Source organism: Lathamus discolor, chromosome 6, assembly GCF_037157495.1.
Source record: "Lathamus discolor isolate bLatDis1 chromosome 6, bLatDis1.hap1, whole genome shotgun sequence".
Classification (NCBI taxonomy): Eukaryota; Metazoa; Chordata; class Aves; order Psittaciformes; family Psittacidae; genus Lathamus; species Lathamus discolor.
The window spans coordinates 10,089,750-10,116,093 of record NC_088889.1 but is presented as its reverse complement, the minus strand read 5'-3'; the positions used below and the strand labels follow the sequence as shown (position 1 = coordinate 10,116,093).

At 40.4% G+C, this 26,344-nt stretch overlaps 1 protein-coding gene across 2 annotated transcripts; it reads left to right on the top strand.

Annotated features, from left to right (window-relative positions):
* Window positions 1–17: 17 nt before the first annotated feature.
* On the top strand, window positions 18–25,139 carry TMEM87A (transmembrane protein 87A). 2 transcript variants are annotated; one of them, XM_065683404.1, is made up of 20 exons: window positions 18–213; window positions 1,187–1,244; window positions 4,893–4,990; window positions 5,180–5,293; window positions 6,324–6,377; window positions 6,478–6,534; window positions 9,312–9,459; window positions 10,173–10,234; window positions 12,575–12,758; window positions 13,521–13,620; window positions 13,861–13,954; window positions 14,463–14,538; window positions 16,247–16,351; window positions 18,681–18,739; window positions 18,992–19,095; window positions 19,463–19,536; window positions 20,417–20,478; window positions 21,661–21,716; window positions 22,929–22,959; window positions 23,296–25,139. In XM_065683404.1, the coding sequence occupies exons 1-20, from the start codon at window positions 82–84 to the stop codon at window positions 23,335–23,337; spliced, it is 1,710 nt and encodes a 569-aa protein (XP_065539476.1). In that variant the 5' UTR covers window positions 18–81; the 3' UTR covers window positions 23,338–25,139. The 2 variants fall into 2 exon arrangements, with proteins under 2 accessions (XP_065539476.1, XP_065539478.1); XM_065683406.1 differs by lacking the exon at window positions 14,463–14,538 and adding an exon at window positions 15,097–15,169 and having other exon boundaries at window positions 19–213.
* The last annotated feature ends 1,205 nt before the right edge of the window (window positions 25,140–26,344 follow it).

Below are 26,344 nucleotides of genomic sequence, written 5' to 3'. Positions count from 1 at the left end.
TGCCGGCCCTCGGCAGCCGCGTACCCCTGCGCGGAGCGGAAGAGGCGCGGCTAGCACGGTGGCGGCCTCCGTGCGGCGGGGATGGCGGCGCAGCGTTTAGGGGGGCGGCGGTGGCGGCCTGAGACCGTGCTCATGCGGCTGCTGGCGGTGCTGCTGTTGGCGGGCGCGGCGGGCGCTGGGCAGCGTTCCAAATGGCGGCTGCCGGTGCTCATGGTGAGTGGCGGTAGGGCCGGCGGGCCAGCGCGCTGGGGCGGCTGTGCGAGCGTGCGTGTGCGTGGCGGGGGTAGGAGGCCGCTGGTTGTCCCTGCAGGGAGAGCAGGCGGAACGGGCCCGTGCCGTCCACTCTGCTGCTGCCCTGCCGGCGGCATCCGTGCCCGGGCCGCGCCTGTGTGGAGCCTGACCGAACCCGGGGCTCATGCGAGGGCGCCCGGCCGGGGCCCTCTGCCCGGCCTGAGCCCCTTTGGTGGTGCGGCGCTGGTGACAGACAGGGGAGGCTTCTGAGGGAAACAGGCTCGATGGCCGGCGGAGGGAGCGTGGCGCCTGCGGGGTCCGTGAGGAGCGGAGGTGGCGTCCCCGGCTGGGGCCTGTGCGGGGAGAGCCTGGGCTGGCGGCCGCCGCCGTCGGGTTGCGCTGTGGCCTTGCTTCGGGGAGCTGGGCCCCTGGAACGCTGAATCGAGGGAGATGCGGGCCTCTGGAGAGTGATTTCCTGCACTTCCGTTACACCGTCTGTGTTGGAAGTTGTGTGGAGAAAAGTTACTTTACCTCTCGATAAGCCTGCCTTTACCAGGCTGCGAAGGGGAGTACTGTATGCTCTTGAGCTTCAGGAACAAAATGTGAACGTGTCATGGTGAACACTCCTGTTGATTCTTAGAATAAGATTTAGTTTTTGTTGTTGTTGGGTAGTCCAGACCTTTTCATTAGCAAGAAAATGCTAATCATTTCAGTGTTGATGAAATTGATTCAGTTTTGCAGAACAAAAAGCCCCAAGCCTCTCAAGAGATGGCTTGATTCTGTCTGAGGGTTAGATTGAAGGGGTGGTGAAGCATAACTGGAAAGTCCAGTAGGGCTGGCTCGCAATTTGGCATTCATTTTCATTGCCGTATTGACTTAAAAGTCAGTGAAGATGTTTGCTTAAAATCAGTGATGTTAAGCCCACTGATATGTCTTCCTTTTGGTTCCCTTACAGGGGAAGAAGTTTAACTTTGGAAAGATTCTCTTCAGCAATACCACCATTTTCCTGAGATGTAAGTGGCTACGAGAGATTAACCTGCCCTGTCTGCTGTTTGACACCCCCTTGCTTTAACATTTGGGACTCAAAACACTGTGAACGGTTTGACTGCTCTGGTTGCAGTGCCAGCTAATCTAGCACTGGATGGAAGCCATAGATCTGGTATGGTCGGGTGTGTGATCTGTTTAGACTGTAGTAGGAATGAACAGTTCTGTTCAGGCCCTCTGTGGAGGGGGCAAGATAGGCAATGGGAGCACCACTTCATTTCAGGTAGTGGATAATCCGGAAGGGGATGCAGGAGGGAACCCTGCTGTGAGGTGTGCTTTCACTTTTTTAAGATCTGCTCAATTCCTCCACAGCTGGGAGATCTGGTGCTGACTGGACAGGGTTGTTTGTATTGCAGGGTGACTAATGCCAGTATGTGGGAGGCAGTGCTTTTTGAAGCCCTGATCCTTTTTAGCAGGGTGCTTCTGGGAGTGGTAAGGGAATGTCATTGCACACTACGGTAGAGCTCTTTTGAGAGCTGTTGTGTTTTCCTGGTCAGTGTGTGTGTGCTAAAGAGCAAACATGTTTGCAGCCTTCCTGTTTGCCCTTTATCTTTATTGCTCTTTGCTCATCTGGCCAGCGCTATAGATTTTAGGTAACTGCTCGAAGGAGAGTTTCTATAAAATACGCTCTTATCTGTGAACATGAGAATAATGTATAGATGGCAGCAAAGTGATCCACGTGACTTGTGGAAGTAAATAGCTGATTTAGAAAGTCTTTGAATCTTTTCCATACACTCTGAGAATTTTAAGGGGTTGTTTGCACCAGTTCTTTCCATGTGGGGGGAAGCTGTTTTATCTCCAGCTCCTAACTGGGTGGTTATACAGGTACAGTATCTGTGAATGGCCTTCTGCACTTACATCAAATGCAGAAATAAAAGTCACTTTAGAGACAATTAGTAATACCTGTGTCTGTCTCTTCAAGAGGTAGTTGGTGTTGTGATAGCACTTTTTTTAACTGACAAAATTAGCATATCATGAGGATTAGCTAGTGCTTCTTGATGAAGCTGCATCTGTTGCTATGCTGTATTATGTTTAGTAGCTACCTTATTGATTTTCAGGTTTAATTTCAGATACTTGCCCTTCCTGGGACAGTGTTTCAAAGGGAGTTTGTTAAGTGCCTCCATTAAGCCCACATGAATCTGAAATAGGAGGCTGGTATGACAGTGAAGGCCCATCATGTCAGGGTTAAGGTTTTCCGCCTTCTCAAGTGTAGCTCAGATGCTGGCTTTCACATCTTGCAGCAAGACAATTGCAAGCATGCAGCTGCAGAATCAAAGTGTGAAATCTGATGATTGGGGAAAAGGAGGGGCGTTTGAAAGGGCTTTTTGAGCTTTGATAGGTGTTAGGCTTTCTTGTCTAAATTTTAATAGAAGTAGTGTACTTGTACTAATGTGGCACCTAGGATGTGAGTCCCCACAGTGAACTGTGATATATCTGATGAGAAGTACAGTTCAAATTAACCAAGAAAAAATATTAACTAAGGCATGCAGAAAACAAAATTTATTTGCTACAGGACAGGTTTGTGGCAGATCTGGCACTAAGAATTCAATCCCCTGGCTCCTGACAACACTGTGCTGTCAGCCTTTGCACAGACATTAAGCCTTCAAAATTTTCAGTGAAGACACCTGCTTTGCATAGCAGTGTGATTAAAAGATTTACATGGATTTAGATAAGGTATTACTGAATGAGGAAGGAACAAAGGCTGAGAACTTGATTTCGGCTTCTCAGCCTAGATGATGCTTAAACTGCCTAGGATACTGGGAAGCTTCAACTTTACATATAGTTTCTTTTCTGCCCGTGTCTGTGGAAACTGGTGTCTCTTGTTTGCTCTCTCTTTCCTCTTCCATCTGCTCTGTGATGTTTGTGTGGATGATATGACTGTTCTGGCCAAACATGATTGCTCATGGGTTTTTCCTGGTTTTGGTGAGCACCTGCACCTCCTCCTCCTTCTCCTTTTTATTTCCTTTTCTTGATCTCTGATTTTGTGTGCGTGTGTGTGTGTGGTGTATTGGTGTCCTATGCTTTTTGTTTCTGACTGGGAAGACTGCCACTGGTATTTAGTGTTGTCAATAATGAATTTATCTACAACTGAAGTGCTATTCTGGAGGCATCTGGTTTCCTCTGTAGGATCATGGTAGAAATCCTGCTGTGAGTACAGAGACTGCATTTGAGTTGAATGTTGCTGGATTTTTTAAGACTAAGGAATTTAGATTCCCATGTAGCTGAGTTCAGTAAGTGCTACGGATCTCTCCTTTTTTCAATAGCACTTTTTTGAGATGTTCCTCATTTGATCAAGTTTATCAGAAGAGCCTTTCTCTTCTAAGAATTTGCCATCTACCCATGTCACTGCAGTACTTTTTACCTTTTAGTTTTTGCTGTGCCCCCTGCAACATCTAGGGCTACATGGAGAATATATGCCTTGTTTCATCTGTAAGGTGTCATAAGGAAGCTAATTTTTCAGTGACTGCGTTCCACTCTATTGTGGTTTTTATTTTTTCTTTTTTCTTAATCTTTAGTATCAGAGACTCAGTTGTTGAGTTTTTAGCTCTACAAATATACTTGCTTTAGTAGTCACGTGGTTTCTAATGGTCTTACTTAGTTAAGACTCCATAGTAGGGTCTTTCTTCTAATTGTGTTTTTTACCTGCAGTGGTCAATATGGAAGCATTCAATATGGAAGCATTCATTAAAAGTTCTATACATGTAACACATTTGTGGATACCTGGTCTGAGATGAATGTTGCCTGTAAAATTGTGGGAGCTTCTTAGCTACTAGAAACATGCTGTCAACTGGGAAGAGTTTTTCCGTATGTTAACTAGCAGAAACTGAACATAGTCATTTAAATGTGTCTTCCAAGTCCCTGAATAATCACTGCCCGTTTTGTTTACGGATGAAGGTTACCTTCTTAACATCAAATTCTCTTCATCATGCTTTGATGATTTGAAACACAAAAATCACACAGCCTTTTCTGGGAAGAAGTTTTGTGTTTTAGTTTTCGTGCATGTTTTTTCTTTAATGAATCAAAGTGGAAAGTTGTCTTACTGTTATTTTAGGTATCATTGCAGCTTTGACAGTGAGCTAATGCATAGATGGCTTGTTTATCTTTTGGGAGTGAGTTTCGTCTTTTGTGTTGACTTGCAAAATCTTACTTTTTTATTTATTTTCTTGGTGACGGTATTGGTATATTTAAATAATCTGTGCAAATTGCCCTTAGTATTAACCTCTTCTAGCTTTCTCTGCCTGCTATGTGTCCCACACCTCTTGAGAAGGGAAGTCCTTTTACATATTGTGGTCACTTGGAGTGACTGCTCTTCTCTCTTTGTTTGATATTTGTAGTTGCTGAAAAATCCCTGATGGTCTTTGAGAACAAAAAGTTTCCATGTGATCTTTATCTCTTTAATAAAACTGTGTAACATTATAATAGAAGTTTGTTTTCCACATGCTTCCTTCTGTCACTGAACAATAACAGATTACTTGAAGAAAATGTCTTTCTATTGTTTTGCTTTCAGTTTGAAACATAGTTATGGTAGTTTGGCACTGAGTGGGAGGAAAAACAATGGCAGGTAGAGGGTGTTACATGTTCTTACCTATTTTGTTTGTTTTTGGGTTTTTTTTCAGTTGAAGGGGATGAAAAAGCTTGTGATCCCTCCCAAAGTTACAATGTTACTTGGTACTTAAGATATTCTGATTGCTACAATGAAGTCTTCAACTTTGGGGTAAGAATTGTCTGGAAAAACATGGTTTGTGTTTTCTTCATCTGTCTTGATGACCTTTATCCTATTAAATTCTGTTCAAGAGTGCTTGTAGAGGGAAGTTACAGTACTCTCAAGGTCTTGCAGCTGCCTACTGATAGAAACCATTTGATATATTGGATGCTAACCTAAGTTCTATTCTATGTTTGGCAGGATGAACAGGCAGAGTACTATTTTGGGGCTACATCTGAAGAGCATCCGGGTTGGTCAGGATACTATGCCACTTCTTCTTTCTTTCCAAATTGTTCTGAGCTATTCAGGCCTCAGGTATGGATAGAAACTGTTTGCTCTGATCTTTACTAGCTGTGTTAGAATCCTATGTAAATATCACTGTAGGTTAGGAGGTGCTTGTTTTTATGTATTTACGGCAACCAAACTGCAGTGATGATTTCTTTGTGCAATATTCTGTGTTCAACCATTCCCAATTTACACAGAATTATGGATAGAGAATACTGGAAAATGTCTCATAGCTATTGACCCTAGTGTTGTTTGCTTGGGTTTTTTTTGAGACATGCCTAAAGGTGAGGTGAAAAGGGTTTTTAATACAAAAAATACTTCTAATCCCATTGATATGTGAAGATGGCTTGAAAGGTTTTTTAAAAAATACCTGTATGCTGCTTGCTTTTTATGTTCAATAATATGAGAAGTTCTACTTGGTGTAAAGAATAGATCTTGTGGGTTTAGCTGTGTAATGTGAACTTCGGCATCTTAACTGAATGTCCAGGTTGGCAAAATGGGAGTTTTCAAAGTCTTCAGGTGACTTTTCTTAGCTATTAATTTCTGAAGTTTCATAGACATTTTTGCTTTTAGGATTTCAGCTATTTTCTTGTGGTATAGCAGTTTCACTAGATTTCAGGTCACCATAGTTTGGGAGAGTTGGCAAAATCTGCATCTGTAATAGGCATCCACCCATCTAGGGACTTTTTTTGCATAGACTAAGGCAGAAATCTCCATATCCTGTTTCTTTGTAGACTTCATCTAGTAATAGAGATACACAACAGATTCATATTTGGAAAATAAAATTAGCTTCACTGCTGTGCTGTCTGTGGGTCCAGATCTAAAAATAGGCACCTCTTGTCTAAGGAGAGGAAAAGCAACTCTCAAATGACAAAATATTAATCTAAGTATTCAAGACTCTCTCCACAAATGGACAGTTGTTGATTGAATAAAATGAAAGCTCTTTAATACAGCTGTTCAGAGAATCCTTCCTTATAATCAGGTTTATTGGAAGCTGTTCTGGTAATGTCATGTTAACGTAAAGTGGCTGTAAGTGCTGTAACTTCCTTATCTTTTGCAGATTTTCTACAAAGAATTTGTTCATCCAGAGCCTCTCTCACCTGAGAAACAAGAGGTAAGTTTTGCTTTTTCTCCTTCTAACGAGAGAGTGTAGGCATGGAAGAGAGAGTTTTGGCATATTGATTTATCCATTTTTACGTGTTTTTTTCTTGAAGGGCTTGAAAGATAAGAAGGAGAGTGGAGGAAATCACACAATGGTGGCAGATAAAACTGTATGTATATTGAATACACATATGGCTCCTAACTGAGCAGTGTTAATATGTTGTGTTTTGTGTGGTGGGTTTTTTGTTTGCTTTTCCCTCTGTATGTGTGTTTATTTGTATTTCTATGTTTAAGAAATTACTGGTAGCATTTGCAGGGATGGTGCAATTCTGTTTGCTTTTTTTTTGACACCGAATTTTTATAGCTTGAAATTAGGAAGCACTGTGTGGAAAAACAGAAAACAGAGTAACGGAAACAGTAATTGCTGCTTGTACATGTGAAATATAGAACTCTTAACATTCGAACTGATGGCATAGATTAAAGAATAAATATATTTTTTCATAGTAACTTAAAGTAATTATTGGTACGATCTTTTAAATGGTGACTGATACTTAAGGATTACATTTAGTTTCATCTTTAATCAGTCCCTTAAAACATTGTACCTAACCAGTTGAGAGATTACTTTTGAATTTCAAATTTGTTGCTTTTTTTATTATGTATTATATTCAAGCCTTAACCAGAAACAATTGTCAGAGTAATCAAATTGAATGTCGTGTATGCCAATAAAGAAAATATATGTAACCCCCTGTGTACTTACAGGGCCGTTTACCTTAAAGCTAACACATGAATAGCTGTGTGTGCAATCGTGAAATCAGGAGATGGAGATATTTTAAAGGCAAAATTGGTGTATGAAAAATATATAATTTTTCTTTTAAGTTTACTGTCTTTTTTTTTTAACTAAGTCTTTTAATTTCATTCAATATTAGCATAAGTTTTTCTGATTTGCTTTTCTATTTGCTTTAGGTCTTGTAGACAGGAGGTTTTTTAAAAGAAATTCATGCTCCTAATACTGAAATTCTCTTGGGGAGGCTGTTATAAAAGGAGGCTTTGTGGTAGTTCTGCAGTAGTCATGTGAGTGGCATACATGTAGACAGTCTTAGTTTTAACCATAAAGCCGTTGGTAAATGTAGCAGTTTCTGAAATGGCTAGTATGTCTTCATTGTGGAAATAAGTTTTGTATGCTAGAGCTCAAATGAATCTCTGATTCGTTTTATGGTGCAAATATTTATCTGGGCAAGATTCCTCTGTTCTTTGGCAGGCTTTGAATCTTAGGGGTGTGAGAACTGTTTCAGGGCCAGTAGTAGTTTCCACACGAAAAGACAACTTTGGCAATTGTTTTACTTCTCGTCTGCCTTTTCTATCTTACCCTGTAAAATTCAGCCTTCATCAGGGAGCCGACTTATATATAGTTATGCTGTTGCCAAACAATTGATTTTGGGAGGAAAGAAGTGTCTCTGTGACAGTCCTAATGTTTCTAGATGAAAAGCAAGGAATAGGATACTTTGCTGTTTTCTTTGGAGCTCTTGCAGTACCTTTGAGATGACTCTTGTAGTAAGCCAGTATTAGATTTGCAAATAAGACCCAGTCACCTCCCAGGTCTTTGTGCATTCTTTTGGATTCAAGCAACTAAATTTTTGAGAATTTAGGGTCTAATGTCTAATAAATAGATTTAAAATTTACATACCATATACATATGAAAAAGTTTTAGGCCTGAGAAAGGATGAACTTTATTTGTATGTGGAAGAGACCAAAGACAGTAGGGTGCTCTGGAGCTCAAAAGTTTTTTCACTGATCCTCCAGGTCAAAGGAGAGGGCCTTGAAATGGCTAGTTGAATCCAGCAGGTTAACAAAACAGTTAGGGGGTGGTGCTGTTCCATGGGACTTCCTTTGGGAAGCCAGGTCTACTGGGGGCTGATGGGGTCTGCCTGACAAAGAAGGGGAGCAGCAGAAGGTAAGAGACTTGCCAGGCTGGTAAAGGTGGCTTTAAACTAGATTTGGGGGAGTGGGACCAATCTATCCCAGCCCTACCAGTTGGATACCAGTACCTGCAGTGAATGCTTGGAGCAATACAAAGCTGCTTCAGCTTGTTCGGAGCTTGGCTCAGATGTCTCTACACAAATGCACGTAATATAGGGAATAAACATGAGGAATTAGAGATGTGCATGCACCTACAGAGGTTGGGTATCATTAGCATCAGGGAAACATGGTGGGATGGTTTCTATGGCTGGAGTGCTGGAACGGAAGGTTCTAGGCTTTTTAGGAAATACAGGCCAGGCAGATGGTGGGAGGGTATAGCCCTTTATGTCAGTGACCAGCTGGAGTGTATGGAACTCTGGCTGGGGATGGATGATGAATCAACTGAAAGCTTGTGGGTCAAGATTAAAGGGAGAGCAGTGATAGAGGGTGCTATGCTACTGTGGGGGTCTGCTACAGGCCACCCAATCAGGAAGACCGTGTGGATGAAGCCCTCTGTAGCAGATAGGAGCAGCTGTTTAGTCTGGAGAAGAGGTAGCTGCATGGAGACCTCAGAGCAGCCTTCTAATATCAGAAGGGGACTTACAAGGATGACAGAGAGGAACTATTCATCAGGAACTGTAGCAACAGGACAAGGGTTAATGGCTTGAAACTTAAACAGGGGAGATTTAGGTTGGATATAAGGAAGAAATTCTTTACCGTGAGAGTGGTGAGGCACTGGAACAAGCTGCCCAAGGAAGCTGTGAATACGCCATGCCTAGAAGTGTTCAGACCCAGGCTGGACAGGACCTTGAGCAACCTGGTCTAGTGGGAGCTGTCCCTGGCCACGGCAAGGGTGTTGGAACCAGATGATCTTAAAGTCCTTTCCAGCCTTAACCGTTCTGTGGTATCACACATGTATGGTGAGTCTACTTCTGTCTTTCTTGTGTTTTCTTGATTATGCACTGTCTACATGTAGACGTTTTATTTTCAGGCAATGAATGCTATTATCAAAACTTGGCGAGATGGGCCATATATATTTATTGTGCAAATTGGAATTACAAATGCAAAGTATTCTACTACCAGAAATAATAAAGCAGAGAAGACAACGCCTTCCTCGTATCAAAATAAGCCCTTTACAAGTAAGATAGCTATTTATATAGTAAGATAAAAATACAGTGCCATTTTTTTAATGTATGCCAGTATAAGTATATTCTAAGGTACTTTTAATATCTACTGTAGGGTTCAATTTCATAAGACAGTATCCTTGATTTTGCATTGATGTAAATATTAGTACAGCTCTCTTAATAAGAAAATAGGTGATTGTTAGTGCCTTAAAGATCTTAAGGCTGTTTGTTTAGTTTAAAGATGGAAGTAAAGAATCCCAAGCAGCTCAATTTTGAGGCTTGGTGGTGTGTTTTCAAGAATGTGCAAACCAACCCAGTGATTTATATAAGTCATGTAGCATACAAAGATCTTAATTGTCACCTTGAAATTATAGTATATCTAACAGTGCATTGATAACCTATCCAGACTTCAAAGAAGTTTGGAAATCCCCTTAAAAAGTTAACTTACGTGTGTTTCTGAACTTTCCTGTTACACATGGTTCTTCAGCACAAACTACTTTTAAGCATTGCTATGAGTTACTTGGTAATGGAGCATGTCACTTTAATTGCATGCTTTTAGCTGAGTGTGTTATGAGTCTTAACTTTCTTTGATTAAAGTGCAAGTTAGATTTAAAAGCTTTGTGAAGATTGATAACTTCTTTGTGCTTGAGTAAAAATCAGCTAAGTACATTATCCTGGCTTCCTCCTTTTACGTCTTGTAATTTGGTTATTGAATTGTCTTTTGATAGTGACAGTAGAACTGAAGGGGCCATATGAGTACCTCTCACTTGCAGATTATCCTCTGATGATTGTAAGTAAAACAGCTTTTCTTTGACCTATTAGGGTGTCAGTTGATTTGAGTCTCAGTTAAATACTCTCCTTATACTTAGGAAACACAAAGCCAGTGTCTCAGAAAAAATAACTTAGCAGCGGCTTATGGTTTGGTGGGTTTTTGGTTTTTGTTTTGGTTTTTTTTTGGGGGGGGGGTGGTTCAGTGTGTTTTTTGTGGTGTTGTGGGCTTTTTTTTGGTGTTTTACACTAAATACGGGACAGGAAAAATAGGCATAGATTTCAGATGTTTGCATATGCCACTAATGTTGTCCTCTGGATTGTTTGACTTAAAGCCTGTCAATTTGTAGTTCCAGAAGCTACCAGTATCACTAGCTAAACTGAGCAGCTTTACTTACTGTTTTTCTTCTTAGCTCATATCTTGGAAAATCTGCTATTCTCTATGTTTTTGCTTACAGCTACCTTTTCATTTGTCACTGCTTTCTTTGTTCTTCTACAGCTTAATCTTCCTTCCTCCACCCCCATGAGGTCCTTAATACTGCCTAACAGTGAAAGCATAATTGAGCTACAAAGAACTAATCCCCTTTCTATTCAGAGGACTTTTTGACTTGGTTGCTAGTTGGTTCTGTGGAGGCTGAGAAAATGAAAGAACTTAAATATTTATGTAGTGCTGTCAAACCCCAGCTAAAGCTAAAGCCTGTCTACAAGTAAGGTCTCTAGCCTGACGGTGTTGGCAAGAGTGGCCTGTAAACAGGGAGAGCCTGACTGCATTTCTGAAATGTATGTTTTACTTCCTGCAGAAGTAAAAAGCCTCCAGCAGCAATAATGACATGTAATTCATTAGTGTGAATATCCTCACATGGCAGGTCCAGAAAAAGGTCTCTTCTAAATGTTTCTGTAGTGGAGCATCTGAATGTGAACTAGCATGCCTAGATTCTTACCACAGGAAACTGTTATTATTAGTATCTGTTGTGGTTTAAGTGCAGTCAGTAACTCAGACCCACGCAGCCCGCTCGCTCACTCCACCCCCTTCCTCCCCACCGCACTCCCAGAGGGATGGGGAGGAGAATCAAAAGAATGTAACTCCCATGGGTTGAGATGAGAACAGTCCAGTATCTAAGGTATAACACAAACCACTACTGCTACCACCAATAATAATAATGATAAGGGAAACAACAAGGGAAGAGAATACAATACCACCCGCCGATACCCAGCCTGACCGAGCAGTGAACTAGCCCTTCCGGGTAACTCTCAGTTTACATCCTGGGCATGACGTGCTGTGGTATGAAATACCCCTTTGGCTAGTCTGGGTCAGGTGTCCTGTCTCTGCTTCCTTCCGGCTTCCCCTCCTCCCTGGCAGAGCATGAGACTCAGAATGTCCTTGGTCAGACTAAACATTACTGAGCAACAACTAAAAACATCGGTGTTATCAGCGCTGTTCGCAGGCTGAAAATCAAAAACACAGTGCTGCGCAAGCTACTAAGAAAGAGAAAAAAATGACTGCTACTGCTGAACCCAGGACAGTATCCTATACTTTGGTTAAGTACTTCTTGACATTCATTTACTGTCTTCTTATCTCTCTTCTTAATCTCAGTGTCCTTTTTGAAAACTTAACTTGCTCTAGTATGGTGCTATCATTTAGAAAATTCAGTACTGAGTAGTGTTGTTAAGCTTATTATTCGCTGTAGGAGACATACCCTGAAAGTTCTTCTAGAGCAACTAACACTGGACTGGAGAAAAAATAATTGCAAAATTACAATATTTAAATGAATACCTGGGTTTCTTTTTCAATTCCAGATTTATGGCTGACCTAAAGCTTGGTAAAAACCTCTCAAAAGTTAATTTCCAGCAAACTCAGAAGTTGTCAAATTATTTGAACAGAGGGTTTACAACCATCATCAGTTGCTTATCTCTGTTCTGTGGAATGTAAAGGTGACTTGCAAGCTTATTTGCAGAGCACCTTAAATGTAGGATGAGGTTTGTAGTAGAAAAATATGGGAGAAGGGGCAGAGTTCCTGGTACTTGATGATTTGCTGAGCTCTTATCAGAGTTTTTGAAAGCTAGTAGCACTTGATATCTTCCTGAGAAAAACTGCCTGTGGATAAATAGGCTGCTCTTCAAGAGAGAAATTGCTCAGAAATTCATTTACTCTGATTCTGTTTGTTGCCAGTGAGATATTAGACTGTCACTGTAAAGAATCCAGAGAAGACAAAGGCAGCAATGCTTGTTTCTGGTCACTTTTGTATATAGAACCCCTATACTCAGGGATAAAATAGAGCTGCCTTACAGCTGTGGAATGGAAACAAGGAAATTACTTTTCTGGATCTGAGGCTCCTATTTCTTGTTTCTTTTTGCGTAATAGTTTTTCATGGTGATGTGTATTGTGTACGTATTCTTCGGGGTTCTATGGCTTGCATGGTCAGCCTGCTACTGGCGGGATCTCCTGAGGATCCAGTTCTGGATTGGTGCTGTTATATTCCTGGGAATGCTGGAGAAAGCAGTGTTCTATGCAGAGTTCCAGAATATCCGCTACACAGGAGAATCTGGTAGGTAGTAATTGCAGCTTGCATTTTAATTGCTGGGGCATAGCACTATTGGCCTCTACTAAATTGGGGTGACTGATGATATAATTACTTGAGGAAGGCAATTGGAGTTTCTGCATTTTTTATATACTTGTAGATATGATGATCTGTGTATTTCTAAAGCTAAAATGCTGTTGCTTTCTCTGACTCCTGAGTTTAAAACAGGACTTCCTAAGTGTGGCTTATAATTAACTTCTGACAACTGGTATTGGCTTTGGAAAGAGACTTTGAAACTCTTTGCACAATGTGACAGCATTGCGGGTGACTTTTGGTATTCAGCCTGTAGGCTGACAATCCATCTTAAGCACTTCTCTCCACGTAAAACTTTGGGACTCTGGTTTTAAGTTTTTAGAATGATGCATATAAATGAAACTCTGCAAGTCAAACTTCATTATAGCTTTGTTAATTTGCCATGCCCATGGCACAGGAGGTTTTGTTGGTTGACTTGTCTGGACGATCATCCAAGCTGATCTTATGGATAAACGTTTTTACGGATCATTTGCTCTCCACTTTCTATGGGTATAAAACTTTTCAGCAGCTTTTTTATGCTAAGCGACCTATCCTTTCTGAAAACTTATACCAGATGCAGGTAATGAAAAGATACATGCTTTAGTAGCCTACTTTCTGAAAATAATTGCCTGCTCTCATACTATAATTGCATGCAGTAGTTAATAGAACAGAAATTATATTTTAATAACCTAGCTTCCTCCTCTTTGCTTTTGGTAGTACAAGGAGCAGTAATACTGGCAGAACTGCTTTCTGCTGTGAAGCGCTCATTGGCTCGAACTCTGGTCATCATAGTCAGTCTGGGATATGGGATAGTCAAGTGAGTAGTTCTGTTGCAGGTTTGTTGCGTTCTATTAAAAAGCTTTTCACTGTTGGGTTTTAATAACTTAAGGCAGTATTTATCTCCCCATACTCTGCTACGTAAGAGGTAGATCTACAGTGCCTTATCACAAAGGCTTTTTATTCACAAGATTCATGTGTTACGTTAGACTCAAGTTGATGTGACTTCACTTTTTTTCCCCCCCTCACTTAATCTAAGTTTCACTTTGTTTTCCTACAGGCCTCGCCTTGGAGTTACTCTTCACAAAGTAGTTATGGCTGGAGCCCTTTATCTATTATTTTCTGGAATGGAAGGTGTTCTCAGAGTCACAGGGGTCAGTAATAACTGCTTGAATTTTCCGATATGCAACAGATGCTTACTGAGTTTTACTTACATGATAAGGGAGGATCCCAGGGCTGATAGAAGGGAACAGAAACAATGCAGTGGTTAAACTCAGACTGTGGCTATGGATTGTTGATAATTATTTGATATTTTCTCTATCAGGATGTAATTCTGTGTATTTTGAAATAATTCTTAATAGTTTTCTGATTTGTCAGGTTTCAGACACTATATTCTGCCAGGACCCTTGTGTCTAATGCTTGGGATTAGGTAGGACTAGTTGCAGACACAGTTTGGGTCACCTGGCCACGAGTCTGAAAAAAAAAAATACCAACAACCACCACCACTCCAATTTTGGAGGCTGTACCTGGGGAAGTGCATGGGGGAGGTGCTGCTATTTGCTTCATGAAGAAGTGCATCTCAGGATATGAATTTCTGTTGTTCTGTTACTTGGTATTTTTGGATAAGGTATTTAACATGTCATATATTTGGTACTTTTTCAGTTTTTCTATGACACTGTGGCTCTGATAGCAAACTTGGCCCTGTCCATGATTGATGCCTGTATTATTTTGTGGATATCCTTTTAAAAACTGCAGAATGCTGCAAGCTTATTCACAGCTTATTATTTCTCTCTTACACTTAAAAGGAATAAAAGGCGATTTGCTTGTTTCACTTGGGGCTTCAATAGCTTTTGATACACACAAAAGGCAATTTTTGCCACTTTCAGTCAAACTTGTGCTTGCCTGTGGAGCATTTGGTTTATCCCTGGATAGTGTAAAAGATTTAATTACTACCTCTCTAAAAAGCTGATGGCTATTTTACTGTAATGGAAATGGCACATTATTGCAGCAGTCGCCAGAGCAGAAGGCTCCTTTTAAGGGTGCTAGATTGACTTAATCTGAAAAACTATTTCTTGGCTTGCTGGTAGAAAACTGAGAACTGACAATGTGGTATTGTCAGTTCCCCTCTGTACACTGGGCTGAACTCTTTAGTTCAAATCCTCTGCTTCTGTAGTAAAACTCAGAAGCTTTGTGGTGCAGTATTTGTGGTTTCTCATAAAATAGACTTCCCCCCCCCCCCCTTCTGTACCTTGTTTCCTTTTCAGTTTGTTCTTACTGGCTCTCTCTTTGTCTCTAGGCCCAGAATGATCTTGCCTCCTTGGCTTTTATTCCCCTGGCTTTCCTAGATACTGCCCTGTGCTGGTGGATATCCTTCACTATTTTACTTGGTGGGGTGTTTTTTCTTTCAAATTTGGTTTTTTTTTTTTTTTGGAATCTTTTTGGCTGCACTTTTTTATTTCTTTTATTGTATTTCTTTTTTTAATCGGCTTCAGGTATATGTTCTTTCTACTTTTGGTAAAGTTAATAGAACCTCTAAATTGAGTGTTCAGTGTTTAGGTAAGCTCTGCTACAGCCAGTGCAAGGAAAACTAGGTAACCTAATTTAGATATTTGTGTTAGAGCAGCTCCTGAACATGGACTAGTTACATCTGTCAGTTATCAGTCTCTGATTATTGAAGTGTGAAATTAATTTGTTCTAGTGTAGCACTGTAACGTAGCCTTTGGAGAACAGACTCAGTTTGTATTTTGGGGAGAAGGTTACTTAGCAACATCAAAAATAAAATTCTTTCTTTAAAATTTGAACTCAGAGTAGGTGATAAAATGGGGCAGTGTTAACTTTTTGTTCTCATGACATATTGCATCCAAACAACCGTAATCTTGTGCAACTTTAGCAACAGCTGTCATATGCTGAACTCAAAGCCATGTGCAGCAAAATTCCTATAAAGTGTTTTTAATGCAAGTCAATCACAAAACTCTATTTAAAATAGAAATAGCTTGCTGCCCAGCCATGACAACCACAATTCTTTCCTACCAGGGTGTCTCTTGTAACACTTCTTTTGTCACTATGGAAATAAAATTGTGGGCAAAAGGGTGAAGGCAGTTGTATGCGCTAACTGGATTTTAACTCACTTCTAGTTCAGCCTTGATTTTCCATTTATCAGAAGTACATCTGACACTTTCCTGGAGGAATGGGCCATAGTCCAAAATAGATGCTTGGATACCATCTTATTGTGACAAATTCCAGGTGTAGATGACTAAATAGCGTAAAAGGTGTGAATCTTGCTCATTGGTACCTTTGCCATAGGATGAAATTTTCTCTTATGGAGTCTGGTCTACCTCTGTAGAGGGCAAACTGTGCAGGTGGGAGAGCTGTTTATCATAAGATCTGTGTAGTCCTGAGTCTGTGACTTGTACCTTCAGAGGCTTTCCTTGACTTTCCATACATATTCATCAGCTTAACTCAAACAATGAAACTGCTAAAACTTAGAAGGAATGTGGTGAAACTCTCTTTGTATCGGCACTTCACCAACACGCTCATCTTGGCAGTAGCAGGTAAGCATAAAATTATGTTAATCAAATAAGAGCACTTTTCATTTCTGTATGTTATTTGATCACTAAAGCAGATTTTTGTGTTTTGTGACCTTTCTGTAAATGCAGTCAAAATACTTGGTATTTCTACCACTTGACCCGTGTCTAATAGTATGTCTATGCAAGTGTTATGTTGATACTTCAGAGGCAGTGGATTATTAGTCCTGATGTTAATACGATCAGTAGTTCTGTGCAGCTCCTCTAATGGATCATCCCTTTTAAACCTGCCAGGGGCAAAAAATTATTATCCCATGCTGTTAACTTCACAAAGGTAGTTTTTGCTAAAATCACAGTATCACTGTGTACTATGGGATTTTTAAAATACTTTGGAGATCGGATATCTGAAAATTAGAGTGAATCATGGAAAAACAGTATTCTTAGTATTGTGATATAATGCCCTCTGTATTCTGGAAGAATACAGATTCAGATTCTCTTTCCATTTCCAGTAGTGATGAATTGAACTTCAAGATTAAATCCGTTAGTGCTTCCAGGTGCTCAGCTCCACATCTGTTTGGAAACACTATCCATACAACGAACAGAAAACTTCCAAGGATTGTGCTTTTTTACTTAAACAAAAAAAGCATTTCTTTTGATCAACAGCTCTGATTAAATTCCTTTAAGCATCTGGTTCAATTTGGTGTTCTTCTGTGATGGGGCTATGGAACTGATGGACAAGGGTAGTGCAGTTGACGTCATATACCTGGCCTTGTGCAAAGCGTTCGACACTGTCCTGCCTGACATCCTTGCCTCTAAATTGGAAAGATATCAGTTTGATAGATGGACCACTTGGTGGATAAAGAAATGTCTGGATGGCCACATGCAAAGAGTTGTGGTCAGTGGCTCAATGTCCAGCTGGAGATGAGTAATGAATGGTGTCCCTCAGGGATTGGGGTTGGGACCAGTCCTGTTCAACATCATTGTCGGTGACATGGACAGTGGGATTGAGTGCGCCCTCAGCAAGTTTGCCAATGACACCGAGCTGTGTGATTCAGTTGATACGCTGGAGGGAAGGAATGCCATTCAGAGGGACCTTGACATGCTTGTGAAGTGGGTTGATGCCAACCTTATGAAGTTTAACTGTGCCAAGTGCAAGGTCCTACACCTGGGTTGGAGCAACCCCAAGCACAGCTACAGGCTGTGGGCAGGGAAGAGATTCAGAGCAGCCCTGTGGAGAAGGATTTGGGGGTGTTGGTTGATGAGAAACTGATCATGAGCTGGCAGTGTGGGCTCACAGCCCAGAAAGCCAACCGTATCCTGGGCTGCATCAAAAGGAGCGTGACCAGCAGGTCGAAGGAGGTGATCCTGCCCCTCTACTCTGCTCTTGTGAGACCTCACCTGGAGCATTGTGTGCAGTTCTGGTGTCCTCAACATAAAAAGGACATGGAACTGTTGGAACAAGTCCAGAGGAGGGCCACGAGGATGATCAGGGGACTGGAGCACCTCCTGTATGAAGATAGGCTGAGAAAATTGGGGCTGTTCAGTGTGGAGAGGAGAAGGCTGCATAGAGACCCATAGAGTCCATAGGGATGGACTATTCATTAGGGACTGTAGTGATAGGACAAGGGGTAACAGGTTCAAACTTAAACAGGGGAAGTTTAGATTGTGTATAAGGAGGAAGTTCTTTAATGTAAGGGTGGTGAGGCAGTGCAATGGGTTGCCCAGGGAGGTTGTGAATGCTCCATCCCTGGCGTTGTTCAAGTCCAGGTTCGAGAGAGCCTGGTGAGATGGTTTAGTGTGAGGTGTCCCTGCCCATGGCAGGGGGTTTGGAACTAGATGATCTTAAGGTCCTTTCCAACCCTAACTATTCTATGATTCTATGATTCTTAGTCATCCTAGAATGCCTTAGTGGAGGGAAGTCTTACTTAAAATCGTGGTGAGAGTATAGTTTGGGCAGTGGAACTTCTCTAGGTCAAGATCTGAATGCAAATCTTATGGTTCATTTACTTCATGGGTATGCTTTATTTGTCATCTGATAATGAAACCATGGTTTTGAGGCTAGATGAAAGTAATTTAAGAATGGGGAATAGGGATGAGGAGTTGGGTAAATGCTTCATACTTAATTTATGCCTTGATTTTCTGAAGAACGAAGAGCAAAATATAATGGTCTATGCCTAAACTACCATATAAGGTCAGTGCAATAAATCAATCTATGGTTTTCCAGAACTAATAAATTGGATTTCAAGAATTCCCTATTTAGGTCTTTGCCCTTTGTTTAAGAAACAGTCCTGTTAGTAGTGTATTTGGATTAGCATATTTTGTACTAATAAGCAGCTTATTTGTTTTAATATTGCAGCATCTATTGTATTTATCATCTGGACCACCATGAAGTTCAGGCTGGTGGACTGTCAGTCGGTGAGTTCATATTGAATGCTTTCTGCAATTGCTGCCTCTTGATAGGTTTACATTTGGCAGTGTAAGAGGCATTCTGGAACAGATTTTTCTGTGGATTATGTCTAGAGTAATATATCATGTGGTAAAACTCTCACTATTGTGGGTAATGAGCCTCATTGTCAGATACCTGTAGTTCACCCTTAGGAAGAGCTAAGGACATGGAGCCTCTTTCTTCACAACTTTTTGTGTTTGTGCTGCTGTTTTCCTTGACAGGACTGGCAGGAGCTATGGGTGGATGATGCCATCTGGCGTTTATTGTTTTCAATGATCCTTTTTGTCATTATGATTCTTTGGAGACCATCTGCTAACAACCAAAGGTTCGGCTTTTCTTAACCTCTAAAAATACTGCGTTTTCTGGGAATGCTTATTTATCCGAAGTACTGCTGGTGGGTGATTTTAGTTGCTGTATACTGATCCATAAGATCCATAAGTATACCAAGAAGTGTGTGTGGGGGCTTGAGGAAAAGTAAGTGTAGAAAGTCACACACAAATAAAGTTCAATCTGTTCCTGGTGATGAATTTAAATAAAGAAGTGACTGAAAGTTTTGATTGTGTAGTTTAGCATAGGTCTTAAAAACTATGCATTATACAGAGCAATCAAGTCATGTGAATGTTGGGGTAATGCATCTCTTGGGTGGCCAGAGATATTGTTCTAAGATAACTTTCATTCTTTCCCCTCATAAGGTTTGCTTTCTCACCCCTGTCTGAAGAGGAGGATGATGATGAGCAGAAAGAACCAATGTTAAAGGAAAGCTTTGGTAAGAGAAACTTTTTTTTCCCCCACTGAATTTCAATGTTGAAAATGCACTTCTGTGACAGAGGTCTCTGTTCTCTTGCAAAACATTCACCACTACTGAGAAGGTGGAGTCAGTGCCTCCCTGTTGCCATTGATGTATTCAGTTGTAGAACAACTGTTGGTTTTATGTTTACTGTTTATATTGCCTGTTTAATTCTGGGGTTTTCAGACGACACTGAACACACTGCTACTGTTGTGGTTGCTTTACCATGTCCACTGGACTTTGTTTTATTAAATATGTTGAATGACAGGTTTGGGTCCAATCATGATGACAAGGATCTCTTAGATCTGTTGCTAGGCAGTGGTCTAGTTTGCTGTTCTCTTAAAATCCAGTTTAAGGATCTTCATTTATTACCTGTTCTCTGAACTCTGCAATCTTCTTCATAGGGCCTACTACAGGAACATCCAGTGTAAACATATGAATGAATATGTTTACATATTTTTGAAATTACATATAAGCAAAAGAATCCTGCTCTGTAACCCTGGATTGCATCTTTCTCTCTACTCTAAAACTCATACTATAAAACCCTCTTTTCCCTGCTTCCCATGTCCCAGCTAGGGCTATTGTAACACTACTATTTATAAGTTGTGTAAAACCTAGGGTGATGTATCTACTGCTGCTGTCTGTCCACAGATCAGTTCTGCTGGAGATTGCACAGCCACTCTGGGCAACTGTGTCTTTGAGTTTTGTGCTGCTGTTGTCTGGCTTAAATAAGAGGACTAGAAACTGATTTTTCAAAATTTGGATTTGAAGAAACATTCTGATTCAACACTCAACATTCTCAGTCTATAAACTGTTCTAGGTCAGTTAACCCTATTTTTTTTCCTTCTTTTGTCTTTAGAGGGTATGAAAATGAGGAGTACAAAGCAAGAACCAAATGGGAATGTAAAAGCAAATAAAGCTGTGAGTATGCCCTCTACCTCCAAGGATGTAGATCAACTTCTGTCTTGTTTGGCTGCCCTCCAGTAGTAGCTCACAAATAGGCAAAGTTTTCAGCCTGTAAATGTGACTTTCCTAGTTTGCTTCAGAGTGGGAGTGAGTCAAACTATCATATGTTCACAGTACTTGTGAAAAGAAAGTAAATACAGGTTTCTCATCTGATTTTCTGTGAGTACAAAGGCAGCTTTAGAATTCAGTCTGTTCTTTAGGAATGCTTGCACAATCCAGTATAGATGGAACTGTATACTACTGTGTTCTGATAATGAAGAATAATACAGTATTTTAACAAGTTTGTCAGGTGAAGAGGGAGGCTAAGCCATATTTTAAATAAATGCCTTCTAATTTTGAGATTTGTGATTCCTTATTCAAATTGGGTGATGTGTGTATTATGTAGCTACCTAAATAGTTTGGGTGGAACATTTTTAATATATCTGCATTTTTTTTTGTGTGTGGCTTCTAAGCAGAGGTTTCACATTCAGCTAGGAGATAGAAAATGGAATTCATGCAAAAATTTAAAAGTGGAAAGAACCTGAATTCACGATAATAGCAGTAATATTTGTGTTATTAACAATGTTTTTTCTTAAAGGTTGGTTGCAACTGTGTGCTATTTATAACGTGAAAATCAAACTTGAAACAACTGTGTTGTGAATTAGAGTGTTCATCAGATTAAGACTGTTGACAGGATTTCTCATGTCTAACTTACCTTTGCAAAATCTAACTTGTGCTTTTTATAACAGTTTTTCATCTCTAACACCTTCTACAGATAACTACAGATAATGTTCTTTTGTGAGAGTCTAAACTAGATTATGTAAATAACCAAAGTATCCTGAGGGCCTGTTTTTTTTTAATCACTCTTAGAATATTACAGAGTTGACAGCAAGTTATTGGAGGTTTTTTTTTTTTTTGTTTGGTTGGGTTTTTTTTTTTCCCCCATGGAATGTGTTTTCTGTAATCCAGAAATCAAATTAAAGGTATGCTTGGTTTTTCTATGTGTGTGGTTATTTTTGTTGTTTGTTTCATTTGTTTAACTGACATTATAAATATGTTAGTTTTCAAGCAGGCTGAGGAGAAAAATGCTTGCATGTGACAGCTTTTCGGGAAAAGTGACATTTGTTTTCCAAATTAATTTAATTTCTGTTCTTGTAGCAGGAGGATGACCTGAAGTGGGTAGAGGAGAATGTTCCTTCGTCAGTGACAGATGTGTGAGTATTTTTGTAGTCACAATAAAATCAAGCTCCTTGCACACAGGAACACAAATACAACACATTGTAATGTAACTTGTATGCTGTGCTTACATAAGCGGATACTTAGTTTAGCCTGGAATTGGCCTTTAACTTCTTAGCATGCTTCCACTTCGCGTAATCAGCCTGTCAAAAAGCTCATGCCACTTGAACACATGCAGACTTAAGGAACATAATCTCAGATTGTGAAACCACAGACTGGTCTGTTTACACTTCACTGAAGTTAAAACTAAATAAATAAGTCCAGAAAACAAAGAACAACCCCTCTCTGTTTAGTACTCTGAAAAGCCCTTTGAGTTCTTTTGTCGAATGTAAACCACTGAATAATGTTACTTAGTTCTCAGCTTTACTTGGAACATTTTTTTATGCTTCTGGCAATAGGCAGTCCATATCTATTCTACTTTTAATAATGTTTACATACTAAAAGTGTCTGTGTCTAAATTTTTCATACCAAAGCAGAAGTTCACAGATTAATTATGTTAACAGATCTGAACAGGTAATTCTGGCAGAGGCTCTGGTTTTAAATATACAACTCTGCTTGAAGTTAAGGACCGGAAATGAAATGGAAACTTCAAGAGGATGAAAAAGTGTACTTTCTCAATTAAATTAGTTTTTCCTAGATCTGTACTTAAAAGAATGGTAGGATTCCCTAAGAAAAAAAGCACTAGACTGGTATAATCTAGGAAAGGACACTGCTGCAGGGTTTTCTGTTTCTGAAAGTATGATCAGGGCTGTGAAAAGATGAGATCCCAACAGATGGGAGGTCTGTTGTGTTTGAAAAGGCTGTGGTACCAGTGTAAGTCATTTGATTTCTAGGATGTTTTGACAATATGGTCCCATATTGTAAATATCTTCAGTGTAGTTCAGCAGTGCTCCTGTATGAATGTTGTGACTTATTTCATGGCAACTTGGAAATTGTTCAGTTGGTAACGAGAAGCTTAGGAAAAAAAACCCCAAACTGTGAAGGTCACTGAGGGTACTTGTTTGGCTCTTCCTCTTTTGTGTCTTCTCTTATTTCTGTCTGTTTAATTGAAAGGTCTATCTTCATTATTGTTCTCCTGTGCGCTAAAAAGCTTAAGGTGCAACATAAGGCTGAAGCCAGTTGTCAGTAATACGCTCACAGTAGGTGCTCTGATTCACTTGATTATTTCTTTCTTTTTCTCCCCACTGCAGCGCTCTCCCAGCTCTTCTGGATTCAGATGAGGTCAGTAAACAAATCTTCAGTTCAAATTAGTCTTCTGACATGCCAAAGGAGTCATGAGTCAGCTGTTAAGGACTTGGCTTATTAGAACTGGACTCTGATCTTGCCAGTGCAGCAGTAAAATACTGCAAGGGGGGGAGAAGGATAATGGGAATAACAAGGATACCACTTCTTATAATGCATTCTGAAGGAAGTGATTCATCTGCTGTCTAAGTCAAATTCCTGACTTAAAATGCATACGAGTATGCATTTTTTGTGAATCTAAAGCATTCCATCTTTTTTTCTGAATAATGTAAACCTATTGGGATAAATGACAACATTTTGTATTTTATTTTTCAGGAAAGAATGATTACACACTTTGAAAGGTCCAAAATGGAATGAAGGAGTAGCTTATTGCTACTAGAAGTGGAGATGCCTCTTTTAAAGATGCTTGGTGGAGCAAGTGCATCCTGCTGATTTTGTTTCTTGATCTCAGCCTTGGAAGTTTGATGCTTTATTGTCATGAGGGCGTCTTGCTGTGGAAGAAGTTCACAAGGACATTATAAACCTTTTGGAAATTTGAATTTACAAAGTTGCTGCAAGTTTGGATTTTTAAGCAATTTAAATGTGTACTATTCCAGCACCTTCTGTAACTTTTTTCAAATATTTAATCTGTGAAGCTGAAATTCCTAATGTCTGCTTGAGGAGTTTATATTTCAGTGTTACTGTTGACACTTAGAGATGAACTGCCTGTACCTTTTCAGGGGGAGGGTGGGGACAGATAGAAATGAGCACTGAAGAAACAACAGACCCATTTTCTGATAGATAATGGCTTCTTTCTGTTGTATGTCATGTGTCCGACACAAATAAGAGGTTTTTAGAAAAAAAGCTCCTGATAATGAAGAAAATTAAGATGCCAGAAAGGAAATGTTTGGAAAAGTTACAGTGATACATGTTTTTAACAAAAGCAAGTGCAATTTTATTCATAACACTGTGTGAGAAAGATTTTTCTATTTTAAATGCCATTGACCTATAGGTAAGAGCTGCATAAAGCTAACACTTGCTGTTGTGGCACATCTCATTGCCGGCAATGTGGTGAATGCCTGGAAAAATTATTTGCCCCTACATTCTGTGTGTTGCATGGTTTAAAAAGAAAAAAGCAACAAACAACAAAACCATCACCAAACCCACTCTTGCAGTGCTTAACAACTGCTTATCTACTCATGTTAAGCAGGTACCAACTAGGCATTGTAAGCAGAACTCTTCTGTCTGTGCATGTAACATCTCCCACCAAGTCAGCACTCTTCTGTGAGAAGACGGCGTTGCTTTCTAGAGGGTGTAAGCAGTGCTCACCTTACTTGAAAGAGGCTTTAATGGGAGTCCACAGTGCTGGGACAGTTCTGTTCCCAGTGTCTGTTTAGAACTGCCTCCCATGTAAGTGATTTGATGATGGGCTTTCCTGTCCCAGTTGGTCCCTGTGGCCAAGAGGTACTCTGAGATCACTGTGTTTCAAAGTTGCAGATTTGTATTCTATGTAAATGCTTTTTTGTTTTCCTTTTCAAATGAAAATGAGCTTTTGGACAATGTTCTGGTTTTACTCTATGCTTGGCTGTAGAGGCTTTACTTGCAATGACTTACTCATGGAAACCCATCGTGGACTGTATGACAAAAGCTCTAGTTTGGGTTCATAACCTTTACCACTCATAATTACCAGGCAAGCAGCAGCACAGCTGGACTTGCGGGGAGCTGATGAGGCTGCTGCTGGAACGGCACAGGGACTCAGCTTTTCTGGTTCTTCACTCATAGCGGTGTCAGCAGAAGTGAACACGTGCCTGTACTTCATTCATTCCACTGTGAGGTCTGGTAGCTTAGTTCTAGTTCCATCTTTATCAGCAATTTATGCTGAAACACGACACTTTACAGTAGAGTAGCTGAGGCACAAGTGCATAGTCTCTTCTGCTAGCTGTGATGCGGGGCAGTAACCCCTTGGCAGATGGGCAGAGAAATAAAGCTGTGGCTGTAACACCTCAGTCTCACAGAGTTGCTGGAGCTCTTCTGCCATCCCCGTTAGGCCATGGGTAGAATCTTGAATTAGAAAACACTTATAATTTGCTATGCTTAATTGATACAGATAAAAAAATGTTACCTCCATGTCCTTTTGGGGAGAGGAAATTTTGTGAAATAAAGCTACACGAAACTCGCTATTTAATGTTTTTCTATTATTTTTATTTTCTTCAGGTCCTATTGTTTTGGGTTGTTTTGGGTTTTTTGAGACAAATAGGGAAAAATGTTCCCTACTGGAAGCACAAAAGAAGTTTGTATGTACTATTTAATAAAAGCTAGGCAAAGAGTAGAAAGGTTTACATGTGTCCTTCCACTTTCTTACTACATGTTCTCTCACATGAGAGTGTTTAACACCTTCACAAAGCTCCCTCACTCTTCCTTGCCTCTTTACTGCATGATATCTATAATGCAGTTATTCCCAGTAGCTCTCCTTTTTTCTTGTTAAGCTTGACAGTTGAGTTGAAGTCTGTCACTTGAAAAGCCAATATAGATGGGGCAAATAATACATTTGTGAACAAAAGTGAAAGATCTAAACAAAGTTCCTAACTGTGTTTACATAGTAGCAGTGTGGTGCTTGAAGCCTACAATGACAGTGGTCTTGAGCAGTTCGGTTTGCCTTCTACCCTTCCATTCCTGTAGTAACTTTATCAGTGTTTGAAGTCGTCCTGAACTCCCCAGGGGGCTTGTTGTTCCCTTAGTTAGCTGTTCTTGTTCTGCTCATTTGGCAAGGTTTCTGTATCCTTGGATGGTGCATTTGCTCTTTAGCACGCAGCAGGCGTGTGCTGTGACTTCTGTCTGCAGTCTTACAGAGAGCTTGCATCAGAGCCCAGCTGCCACAGCATCATGCAGGCTATAGCACAACTACCACTGCAATTACAATTGCGGAAGAGGTGGCTAAAAGCAGTGGGTGAAGACTGAAGTGTATGTGTGTAAAGGAGTTGCAGCAACATGGTCTCTCCCCTGACAGCATGGTCAGTCAGATGTGTTGGTTCTGCTAATGAGATCTTTGCCTGTCCTCATGCCTCGTTTTGCTCCTGAAGATGTGTGAGCTCCATGACTTGTCAGGAAAGCCATCAGCAAGCTATCCTGCTAGGATGTGTGAAACCAGGAATCCTGGAGGATTGTTACCTTTAATTATGTGGATAGATTAATTCAGATTTATACTCATTCTTTCAAAATAGGTATTGTAATTTTAAAACAAATCATACCAACTCCTCTGAAGAGTTGGTGAGCAGGAGGGAGAACACAGCCACACTGAAGTCTGAGATCTGCAGTTTTCGATGACTAGGATGGTGTGTAGAAGCTGAATTTTCTACAAGAAATTTGGCTGCTGACTTCAGATATT

What these genes read in the sequence shown, in the direction of transcription:
- TMEM87A (XM_065683404.1), top strand. Translation starts at nt 82, where the DNA reads ATGGCGGCGCAGCGTTTAGGGGGGCGGCGGTGGCGGCCTGAGACCGTG. An exon ending in CAGATTATCCTCTGATGATT is followed by an intron (nt 10,235 to 12,574) that starts GTAAGTAAAACA and finishes TTTGCGTAATAG; the next exon opens with TTTTTCATGGTGATGTGTAT. An exon ending in GGCTGGTGGACTGTCAGTCG is followed by an intron (nt 18,740 to 18,991) that starts GTGAGTTCATAT and finishes TTTCCTTGACAG; the next exon opens with GACTGGCAGGAGCTATGGGT.